Source organism: Eptatretus burgeri, chromosome 8 (assembly GCF_056783735.1).
Source record: "Eptatretus burgeri isolate ZD-2024b chromosome 8, Ebu_testis_v1, whole genome shotgun sequence".
Taxonomy (NCBI): Eukaryota; Metazoa; Chordata; class Myxini; order Myxiniformes; family Myxinidae; genus Eptatretus; species Eptatretus burgeri.
The window spans coordinates 13,609,274-13,621,773 of NC_140968.1; the positions used below are offsets into that span (position 1 = coordinate 13,609,274).

At 42.9% G+C, this 12,500-nt stretch overlaps 1 protein-coding gene across 5 annotated transcripts in view; it reads right to left on the reverse strand.

Annotated features, from left to right (window-relative positions):
• Nucleotides 1-12,500, reverse strand: part of LOC147021141 (serine hydrolase-like protein) — a 49,970-nt gene that overhangs the window by 24,509 nt on the left and 12,961 nt on the right. For all 5 annotated transcript variants that reach the window (XM_085890964.1, XM_085890961.1, XM_085890963.1 and 2 more), the window contains exons 5-9: nt 9,332-9,351; nt 7,983-8,057; nt 4,967-5,073; nt 2,643-2,722; nt 2,285-2,319 (exon numbers count right to left, since the gene is read on the reverse strand). In XM_085890964.1, coding sequence (XP_085747090.1) covers nt 2,285-2,319; nt 2,643-2,722; nt 4,967-5,073; nt 7,983-8,057; nt 9,332-9,351 — 317 coding nt within the window. The remainder of the gene's footprint in view (nt 1-2,284; nt 2,320-2,642; nt 2,723-4,966; nt 5,074-7,982; nt 8,058-9,331; nt 9,352-12,500) is intronic.

The window sequence follows — 12,500 nt, forward strand, 5'->3', positions numbered from 1 at the left end:
CGAGCATGGCGTTCCCATCGGCCCAGATGTGCTCCGATGTGACGTCACCCTCTCTGTGAGCTTGCTGGTTTGGAAGCGTCCTTAAAACATCCTGGATAGTGCTACAAGCACAAGCTCCAGACTTAACCTGGGGCCGCCATGCAGTGGTCCCCATTTGCCACCCGAACGCCCGGGAAGGGTGCGGATGCCATGCTGGATAACAAAGTGGTCTTTTTTGGCACAGGAACATTATGGAATTGGGAGCGCACACTTGTGCCCATGTATAACAGGCTCCGTTCATGGTGGCGCTGGGCTTGGGTGCGAGTGCTGTTCGAAGGCGTCCTTTGACAAGGCAACTTGATGATCTGGAGGTGCAGGAAGGCAGTTGCAGTGGTAAGGCGTATGGAGGTTGGTGTAGTTGTTGAAGAGGCTCAGTTGGTCAACAACGATGTGTGCTGGGGGCGAAGGCTGGAAAGGCAAGCTTGAATGGTGGGTTTTGATTGAGATGGAAATAAAGTCCGATGTGTGTTTGAAGCAGGCAGAGTTCTTATCGCTGGTATTTACAAAGAATTGCTATGAATAAGCTATTGTGTTAGATGTGGCAGATTGATTGTGGCGCACAGATTCAAATGTAGTTTTGACACAAACATGAAAATGAGGTGGTTAATAAATGGTACCAAGCTTGAACCGTGCACATGATGGAAGATAAAAGTATTAGATGGGGAAAAACTGAACTAATCCCTTACAATGCATATTCCCTTTGTAACCAATTAGACAGAAGGGAAGGACCCTATCTGGGACATGCAATAATTAAATAACTGACTCGGGAACATCTATATGTTGTGCGCCATTGCCTCGTTGTCTTGATTCCCAGAACCATCACAAAATATAACTGCTGGATCTGTGTTGAACAGTTTGCGAAGCTGCCAGCCAGCTGCCAACATTCACCCATCTACTGAGACCTTGGACATATCTAAGTGTTTGTGAATGTTGATTTAAAAAAAAAAATTCAAGTTCTGTGGCTATTTTGACGACCCTCCATGAATAATGCCTCAACCTGTGCAGCTTGTGGTTCAGGAGCAGCTGTCGGCTGTCCTGACCTGATTATCTTCAAGGGACTTGTTCAACGCTTAAAAAGTCAGCCACCGATTTGGTGACGATATAATATGAGGGTGCACCTTCGTCACACACGGCCACCATGCGTCAGTGGATTTCCGTGGATCTGGCATCTTCTTGAATAACATGTTTAGTGCATCTTTATGTTCAATTTCAGCAAGATCCATAATTGGATGGATACAGTAAACTTCTGGATTGCACTTTGATACAACAATTTTAGTTTCATGAAACTAATGGCATATAACAAGCACATGTTTTAAGATGAGCATAAAAAACTGCAGCTCAAGGGTGCCTCCAGATACCCATGTTACAAATATACCCATCATACCATACATTCCAAATTCCACACATATTCTTCTCTAACTCATGAACTATTCAATTTTTGTATGAATGGTGGACAGGATACACTTTCACTCTTTTACTACTACTTATAAAGGAAAGTCAATTATCCACTGTTTAATAACTTATAAAAGCTACAAAAAATGTTTTCTTCCTCAAATTTCCATGATCTCAATTTTCCCCAACTGCCGTCATTACAATCTCATCACCTTTCCCCCAAACAACCATCATTACAATCTCATCACCTTTCCCCCAAACAACCATCATTACAATCTCATCACCTTTCCCCCAAACAACCATCATTACAATCACATCACCTTTCCCCCAAACAACCATCATTACAATCTCATCACCTTTCCCCCAAACAACCATCATTACAATCTCATCACCTTTCCCCCAAACAACCATCATTACAATCTCATCACCTTTACCCCAAACAACCATCATTACAATCACTTCACCTTTCCTCCAAACAACCAACATTACAATCACATCACCTTCCCCCCAAACAACCATCATTACAATCACATCACCTTTCCTCCAAACAACCAACATTACATTCTCATCACCTTCTCCCCAAACAACCATCATTACAATCACATCACCTTCCCCCCAAACAACCATCATTACAATCACATCACCTTCCCCCAAACAACCATCATTACAATCACATCACCTTTCCCATGAATAACCATCATTACAATCACATCACCTTTCCCATGAATAACCATCATTACAATCACATCACCTTTCCCATGAATAACCATCATTACAATCACATAACAATTTCCCCCAACGAACGTCATCACAATATCATCAGCTCAACGCTTCACAAATCACAAGTTCTCACCAAATTAATTCGGAAATCTCTGTTGAACACGTAACCTGGGAAACAACAAGGAACTTGCAGTGAGCAAAGCATATGTTACCTTATGGCTTATGAGGAGCCCGATACAGTATTAATGGTTTGTTTTGTAGTAACACAAAGAATTATCATCTGCAATGAGTTGCAAAATGTTACTTTCAGTTATGCACCTAACCTCGGTCATGTTCACACTCTTCTTCATTTAAAAGGTTTTTCAAAGGTTATCGGTGTTGACAATTAATGACACTTGCTCATTTTCAATATTCAAGCTGTTACATGTCATTTAGCTGTCCTGTCGTGTGCAGCGTGGTACCTGCTAAAGATTACTCAAGATAGGTCTCACCTTCAGGTGTTTTTCTGGCTCCTCTCTTCAACAGGAGCTTGGCACTCTCCTCCGTGAGTTGTTGGTTTGCAGAAAGCAGCCTGTGGGGCAGAAGATGGTCTACCACATGAGTCCATAACTTGTACAGTAATGTGGCTTGTTGTTACCTTAACAGCAGATGAATCATATTCTCCTTCTCTTCCTCTGAAAAGGGGTAAGGTCCAATGTTACCAAGCTTCTGCCATGCCTCGACCACAATACTCCTCCACTTCCCCATGTCCAAGGCCATCCCTCTCCACTCTCCAACCACCTCCACCTTATTGATATCCCTCTTCACACAATATTCCCATCTCAACCTCAATCTACTTCTTTTCCTTCTACCTTGCTCCCTAAATCTATCCATTCTCTTTGCCATTCTATCTTCCTCCATATGCACCAAGTGTCCAGCCTACTTAAGCCGGCTTTTTACCAATCTCCCCGTCAAGCTCATCCGAAAATATATTCTTAATTTCGACAGGAATATCAAAGTGACATCGAAGATGCTAGTTAGAATCCAACATTCATGATTCACGACATTTCATAGTCGCTCATGAAGCTGTGCGTGCTTCAACATGTGGAAATAGCAATTGGGTTATTCTGATAGTCAGTGCGCCAATTTCTGGAGGCAATCACTTGATAGAACAGTGAAACGTTGTGATGTCGATAAGCTTTATAACCAGGCAATTAGGCCGAATTACAAATATGCGCCAATATCGCAAACCCCACTCCACCCTCACTCGCTTTCCCCTCCAACAAGTTCCATTTATGGGGCATTCTGCACTAGAGCGTTTGTTCTTCCAGTTGCGGCTTCCTCACGAGTTACGAGAAGATTGAGAAGATATCTTCCTCACGAGAAGATAGGGAGCGGAAGACGGGCCTTTCACCCAGACGCGGAAGACGAACTTGTTGCGGAGTTTAAACGGATACGTGCTCGAGGACAGAAAGAAAGTGTATTTAGAATTTGTTTTCCGAGGTACGGACAATTAGAATTGCAATGATGTAAAAACTGACATCTATCCAGCCAATCTGAAGAACATTTACCATTATAAGCACATCATGGCTTTTTGAATACAAGCGCATATGGAAAATAAGCGCATATGTCAGGCTTTTGCAATATAATCATACATAGAAAATAAGCAAATATGTACTCCAGTAAATCTTTTAAAAAAAGGTGCATATGCGCCTATTTTAGATTTTTAGATATGCTTATTTTATCCAGATTCTACTGTATCTTGTTTGGATAAGTGTCCACCCCCTTTATCTATCTATAATTCCAGCAATCTCTGTGTGTCTGTGTGTGTGACCGCTGTTTCTCTACACCCACTGGTCCGATCTTATTGAAACTTGCCAGGTATATTGCTGGGGACCTGCATATGTGCCTTTTCAAGGTTTGATATTAATCGGACAAGTGGTTCCCAAGTTATGGCCATTTATTTACCAAACCAATGACAGGACACGTTGCTGCGTAGGCATGGCCGTTGGGGAAGAGATCCTCAGTTACCAATGACAGGACATGTTGCTTGGCGTTTTGCACCCACAGTATCTATCTTCTATCTATAATTCCAGCAATCTCTGTTTGTTTGCCTTTCAAAAAGTTTGAAATTAATCGGACAAGTGGTTCCCAAGTTAGAGCATGTTCCCCATTACGGGTTACAACGTACGGACTTCCGGATAGTGATGACTTCGTGTATTCTAATAATTTCTAGATTTCTTATGCGCATTTATACATAAACACAATGCCCCAATCCAGTTGTAATTCACGAGAGCGAAGGAACGGCCTGTGTAGTTGTTTGAAAGTTTTTGTATTTTTTTTTTTTGCACGTACATTTTTTTCCTTTTTTCTCTTCTCTTCTCTTTGTGTTTTTCCTTGCGGCGACATTGCGAAAAGGCAAAATACGAAGGCGCTAATTGAATAATTAAATTGGCCATTAAAACTAAATTGCGAATAATCGTAACTGCGATATGCGAACTTCTGGGCCACGCACGTGCAGGCATGCGAGAGCGAAGGAATGGCCTGTGTGTTTGCTGTTTCTGGCTCGCGGTTTAAAAGTTTTTTTGGGGGGGGGTTGCACGTATTGGCACGCACGTACGGCCACGCGAGAGCGAATGAACGGCCTGTGTGGTTGTTGTTTCTGGCTCGCGGTTTGAAAGTTTTTTTTTTTTTGCATGTTCGGCCACGCACGTACTAGTTACATCAATTTACCATTCCGATCGATCAAAGGAAAACATCACACGAAAATAAAAAATAAAAAAAAATGTAATAATAATTTGTTTTTGTCACAGTGTTATTCTTCTATTGCGCTCACCTCTGTAATATACCATCATTACTGTACACCTTTGGGACTTTCGCAATTTGCTGCTCATATGAAAAGAAGTCCATAACAGCAGAGTGCAATGTATTTTGCAGTAGTTCCTGCAAAGATAAGTAATTATATCAAGCAACTTGACAGGAATGCTTAGTCTTGTGGTATAGTTCTTTAATACAAATATGACAATTTATTTAATTGCCCCAATTATTTCCACCTTCTCGAGAGGTCAGCCATGGAATATTTTTGCCACATGGCTTTCAGGAACCGGCTGACCAACCAGGAATTTGGAATTTGGAATTTGTTCCGAGTGTTGTTGATAACTCACCAACTCTTTGTGGAAGACACTGAAAGATCTTTAATGTCCACCAATGACCAGTGCTGGCAGGCGGGGGTACTCCAGCTCAATGTCTGTCCGGTGGACAGTGCACATTCCGATGCCTCATCCTGATGTTTTGCAGTTAGGGCGACAGTTTACATCTGGGTGGATATTCAATCCCAGGTTAGACTCAAAGATGAGTATGCATTCCTCTCATCTACTCGGCCAGCCTGCAGGCTTTTTTTTTTGCATACATAGTCGAGGCTCGTGGAAGAGCTAGTACACTGAACAAATCAGGACACAACAGCCAAAGATAGGATGCAAAACACGCGTGCATGGGGTGGACAAGAAACTCCAAGGATGGAAAATTGCAAGGAGGAGGAATTTTGGGGTTGGAGGTTAATGAGGGTAGAAAAGATCTTGGTTTTGGATTAGCGATGATCTGAGATGGTGGGGAACAACTGCCTTGAACACCTGGAGGGAAGAATGAGATTGAAGAGAATGTGGAAATTGATTCCACAGGTGGGGAAAAAAAAAAGAGGAAAAAGTGAGTGGAGATGAGCTGTGATACTGTATTTAGGTCGTTTCACCAAAAGGGGGGTAATGGTGGACCATGTGTGCCCTGCAGAAACCTGGGAGGGACAAAGCATGGAAAAAGCAGAAAGTGCAAGACCAGAAAGGAGGCAGAAGAAGAAAGAGACCACTGACCTGTCTGTGATGGTGAAGTGATGAGCCCAGAGACTCAGCTTCATCACAGGAGATTCCAATGATCTTGAAGACCTTGGTTTTCACGGCATCAAGCTCAGCAAGAAGTGAGGCAGGAAACCCAGCCCAGAGGGGAGAGCAGCACTCCACTTGTTCAGTTGAAAATCATTTCTTTCTTAGTTCTTAGTTTCTTAGTTTCTTTCTTAGTAATCAGTTCGGCCTTGTCACACACCCAACCTGTCCACAAAATTTCATTCCTGATCCGTCCAAAACTTTTTGAGATATCCTGCACACAAACAAAGATGGAGAGGGGTGAAAACATAACCTCCTTCACCTTCGGTGGCGAAGGTAATAAAACAACCTGAAAAATCGGGGAGCAATATTATGGGAAGTCGTTTCAATCGTCTTCCTTGTTTATTAGCCAATACAAGTTCGTCATCAGTGGATCGTATTTCGTCTCAAAAAGAGATACAGTATTTGAGTTTAAAGTTCCTTATCACGGACGCAAGGCCAAGCCAAATGCGAGTCAGGTGTTGGTTTAAATTATTTCTGAGCCATACCTGTACGACTTAAATGCAAGCATTCATGCTTTTCTTTGACTAAAGCAATAAGATAGTTGAGAAATGAATAGTGGGGAAAAGGAAGAGTAAAAAATATCGAGTGAAATGTGTGCTGGTACTGCCTGTAGCCGTTTGGAACTCCACACCTATGGTATCTCCAAGGACAGAAAGACGTCTCTCAGTCCCCTTGGAAAATATGGAAAGTCGACTTGAAAGTGGATGAAAGGGTATGAAGGGAGAGGCAGAGGAGGGATAAAGCGTGAAGGGGTGGGGGAGGTGCAGGAGGGGAGGAATGCGTTGGAAAAGGAGCATTGAAAGAGAAAAAATAAATGCAAAAAAAGTTTAAGCATAACATTTCTCCTTTTGTACATCTCGTATCGCTTTCTATTCGGTCAGAACTTTATCCACTCTTCCATACGAACATGAATGATCGAGGCTCGGTATCAAGGCTGAATAGTTTATAATAGTTATTTCGTCGTGCATGTTGGCGTAAGTGTGATGTAATTAATGTGATTCGCTAGATAGCGTTGAGTTGTGTTTTAACGCTCTGGTGTCCCTTCCACCCAGTGTTTGCGTCTAAGCTCCGTTTCCTCCCTCCGTCGACTCTGCAGCGTTCTACATGTAAATCTGTCTCGCTGTTTTTTTTTTCCAATTCTCCTCACATCATGAGCAGAACTGTGAGAGATCAAGGAGCTCCCGTCATGCGCATGAATGGGAAAAATAAAATAACGTAAGATAAAATAATAGTTAAAAAAAAAAAAAATTCACTGGCCGCTTCCCCAGCCAATCAGCACGGACACGTGATCCTGGTGGGACTTTCGGGTGAGACAGAGCACCAGAGAGGAGGCGTCATTTTGGCTATGTGGACATCGTGCTGAGAGGGGATGCATTGCGCTATGGTGGTGAAATCCCGCGTTGTGGTAGAGAGAGAGAGAGGGGGAGAAATGCTGTGGGCTGGATTGTGTCATTGAGATTCAGGGGGGGGGGGGGGGGTCTGGAGCAAATTGAGTTAATTGGGCAATTAAACCTGTTGGAACGGCGAATTGGGATTGTGTGTTTGAGCGCCATATAAAAGTGAGCCACAGACAAGCTATGATTGGTTCATTGCCTGTCGGGTGTGTTTTGCCAATGGCATGTGATTCTTAAACCACCGACTCCCCGACACAAATTGCAGGTGGAAGTGGTGACCTCTCATGCCCTACCCGCTTGGCGGTTCGTCGGTGTGGTTAGAATCCTGTGGCTGGAACAGTATTATTTAATATTTAAAAAGCTGGAAGCATACGTGCACACACTTTGGACAATAAATGAACCAATCGGAGATCATGTACACACCTGACGGTCCCCGTATGACCACCACAATCTAGTTCACAACACATCAGCCAAACTCCCAAGTCATGCGGTTAGTCATTTTCAGCAACGTAGGTTTACATACTTCAGCACTGGGTAAGAAGCCAAGGGTATCCAGGAGGACCAGCTTGTCAACTTTCTCTGGAAATGTTGAGCTGAACTGCAGGAAGACAAAAAAAAAAATGGGAGAAATCTCCATGGAGTTTCATGAGAGGGTGGTGGAAGTGTGTTTGGATGGGAAGAATTAGTGTCGGTATGACGAGGTGGATAAAATGTGTGTGAAATGCAAAGTGAAAAAAAAAAAAATCGATGGCACAGGAACGCTGTGATCGAATCGTAATCCGGCGCATACGAGGAAATGATGAGGGGATGTGATACACGTTGCGGTACGACGCATCGTGTTGATGATGCTGTGTAATGCTTTGTGAAGTGTGGTGAACCTGGATTTATTACGGTGATTTCCGTGTGTACAGTTAGTTAAATGACGTCAATAATCTCGTTAAGAGAATTCCACCAAGGATGTAAACGGCATGACTGGGCCTTGCCGGGTGAGTGTTCGATGGCGAGCTGGTGGTATGATTTCACCGTTGCTCAAGTGAGCATGGCAATTGGTCTGTGGGTTTTAAAAGAAACCGCCGGCGAAGCATGGGAAGAGATCGTTTGAAGGAGGAGGCAGTCGGGAGTTGAAAAAGTTCGAGAGATACGGGATCGCGGCAGTTGGAGCTTGAGAGATACGCTGAGAACGGCAGGCGGAGAAACACAGGGAGCCCAGCAGTTAAACACGGTCGGGAAGAATCTAAGAAATTTGAGCATTGCGGAAATCAGCAGCGGGACGATCAAGTTAGAGAAGAGGAATGAGAGGAGAGGAGTCGCGTCCAGCTCTTGGAGTCATTTCATTGGGCAGCAGCCGGCACGGCCGAATGTGCTCGGCCCAATAAGGGTTTGACCGCACCCGTAAACATGATGCTGATGCTCTCAAGGAACAACTTTGGACCGTCTGCCTGGGTCAAATGCGTTGCTCTGCATCCTGAAAATTATCCACCCCCGTCACCCGTCCTTTAGCTGCCCTGTTAGCCCACAGCGTAGTAATTGGTGGCTATTGTTGATTATTTATTCTCCAGTGCCATTTAGTTTCTGTTCTTGGATTCTTTTAAAATAAACGTTTCCAATCAAGGTTGTGCCGCTAGTTTGCTTCCATGGTGGAATTAGCCGATAAAGTCTAAACGAAACCATTCGGGAGATGATAAAGAAGGTCGTCTCATTGGCGGTCTGAGGTTTTAATTAAATGAAGTCCACCGTTGGGTAACATTTCCTTGCGGCAGGTTTTTTTTCTTTTGTAGGGAATGTCAAGATTTGTGCAAGATGAAGATTCATTTGGAGGAAAGATTCCTGGTCGGCATTTGCAATGGGTTTGTAATCATGGAGGTTTCTCACCAGGCCTCCAATGTTTCCCCCTGCGGGTGGAGACAACACATCCACACGTTAAAGAAAGACGACAAACAATTAAATACACAAACACGGAATACAAAGATTTAAAAACAGATCTACACAGCATAAGCAAATAAAGAGAACTCGAACAATCTTATTTTAAAATCATCTGAGACCCTGGGAAGGCCATTGGCAAAAAAAAAAACCACCCAATATAACCTTTGCCAAGAAACTGTTTTGGCAGCACCAACTCTCTGTAAAGAGTATGGTATATCAGAGTCAGAAAGACTCTGAGTCGGGTTTTATACATACATCACTTACAGCACAAAATACAACACACATGCGAGCTACAAGAACTAGGAGGGCACCCAGTAGAGCGCACACCTCCGCCCCGCAATGCCTGATCCACGAGAACATATCTGGCCCAACACATTTTCGAAATATCATGCTATATCGTTTTTGGCCCTATCTCTCGATGGTGAAGAATCACTTTAAAAAAAAATTCCAGTCGTCGGATCCGGATTCGGATCTTCACCAAAATCTAATCAGTTCGTAATTGTTACACACACCGATCTGTCCACAAAATTTCATCCGGATCCGTCTCCAACTTTTTGAGATATCCTGCACACAAACAGACAAACATACAGACAGACAAACAAATGACCAGAGAGGGGTGAAAACATAACCTCCTTCACCTTCAGCGGCGGAGGTAATAATAGACAATGGACAACACAAGTAGTACATGTACTTAAACATGCGTTCTGAGCATCCTGAGCCATTGGATCAAATGGGAACGAAAGCTGGGCCAACCAAAGCTGGGTTCTACCACGTGGCCCTCAGCGTGCGACTGGCAAATGACCCTCATGCTGTTCGCCCGGCACTCCACAGCCTGGCGCACGCCCTGTATGTGGGTGTACACCGTGAACTCAACATAGGCATAACAATTAATGACAACATGCAACACAAGCAAAAGACAACGTGAACAAATCATATTAAAAGAGACAATTTGGTGCCTGGCTGTTTTTTTTGACCGCGATACATTTGGTTGTAATATACTTATCCAATCTCAACCAAACTTAACGGGAGGACGAAGGGTCAAACGATGGAGGTTGCAGCAACTTAATTCCTTCTCTCCTCAAGGAGTTTTTCCACCTTGGGTGAAATCCATGTTAAGATAGCCGATCGTGGCGTTTTTCAAATGACGCTTCTCATAACAAAAGGAACTAAAAGAGCACTCCGGAGAGCGCATACCTCCGCCACGCAATACCTAATCCACAAGAACATATCGGGCACAATACATTTTTTTAAATACCATGATATATCATAGTTTTTGGCCAATCTCTCAATGGTGAAGAATCACTTTTAAAGTTATTTCGAATCAATTATTCCTTGTCACACACCCAACCTGCACGTCAAGTTTTGCGGGAATCCGTCCACAACTTTTTGAGAAATCTTGCACACGGACAAACAAACAAGAAAAAGACATCGTGCAGAGCACGATACTTACAAAATACACCCCCTCTCCAAAGGTTGCCATGGATACATCGAATTGTCCATTTCATTAAGATTAAAATTGACAATCTTAATCAAAGGTCGGGTCAATCGGATGAAAATTGATTATTTTTCAGATTGAAATTGATGATTTTAGAGATTTGACCTTGAGTTGCCCTTTGACCTTTTGACCTCAAAAATAGTTGGTGTCCCAATTCAGTGATGCAATATGAAAATCCTGTTCAAATTTCAAGTCAATCGGATGAAAAATGATGATTTAAAAAAAAAATTTAACATCAGGATGACCTTTGACCTCAAAATCAACCGGTTTCTCAGTCGAGAGTACCTCCACAACTTCGTAAAGATTGGTTTAAAATTGTGACCTGTAGGCCATTGACAATGACAGCATAACAAAATCGACTGATCAATATTCTTGAAAAATGTTCGATTTTGCAACTAACAAACAGACAGAGAGCGGTGAAAACATAACCTCCTTCACCTTTGGAGGCAGAGGTAAATAACAACACTAATGACAATAGCATAATATTAATGTTATGACAACTTGGTGTTGGCTTAATGTTTGAGGTGGCTGGCTTAAGATCTGATGGTCTTGAATTCAAGCCCCTGTTGTGCTGTTGAATAATTAACACCAGGTGGGTTGACTAAGCCCGACATCCTTCCGAGGTTGGCAGAACGAGTACCAGCTTACTGGTAACAGGGGCACTGCATCAGAGGCAGGGGCAGAGCCGTACCCCGAGAAAATGATGCAGCCAAGCAGCCACAGGTTGCCTCCGAATAAATAATAAAATGTTATTAGAAAATAACAAGTCTGAAGACGACGATGGTTCACGAGCGGTATTTGACTATGTATATTTTTTCAGAAGTCAAGGATGAGACAATGTGATAATGTTTGACCATAAAAATGATCAACACGATGTGGTACAAGTGACAGGTTATTCGCTGCAAAATGTCGAAAAACCGGTTTCGTTCAACAACTTAAAAAATTTGACCTTTGCATAACCTTTAAAGGTCCCAAAACAATGTTGTGGACATTAAAATAATGAAACAGGATACGTGCTATAGCTTAATGGAGTTAGTTCGTCGAAGAAGGTCGAAAACCTGGTTCGATTCCCACAACTTTGAAAATTTGACCTTTGCGAACTTTAAAGGTCAAATATCAAGGATTATGACCTTTGGTGCAAAACTTCCTCTGGAACATTCTAGGAACAATATAACGTCATATAGGCTATATGGCATTTCACACTCCTCGGATTATCCATATTTTGATGAAATCAGCGTAAAAACAAATTTGAAGGGGGCGCCACGGGCAAGGTGTTCGAGATAGAGCAAAATGGTTTCAAGACTTTAGGTGGGGAATGACCTCAAGATTAGGCATAAAAAAATATTGTCATCCTCGCTCTCAAAGTTTGGGCGGTCGTCTGATTTTTACGACAAAATTCGAAATTTTCTAAGTTCATGACCTTGTGACCTTGACCTTGGGACGAAAATGAAAAATCGAGCTCCGTGGGACTATGCAGGTGCCATTGGGCTAACCAAATACCGAAACCCCTGCCAGATTCGACAAACCCCGCGGAGAGGATGGATTTTTATGTCAAAATCGCAATTTTCTAAGTTCGTGACCTTGTGACGAAAATGAAAAATCGAGCTACATGGGGCTATGCAG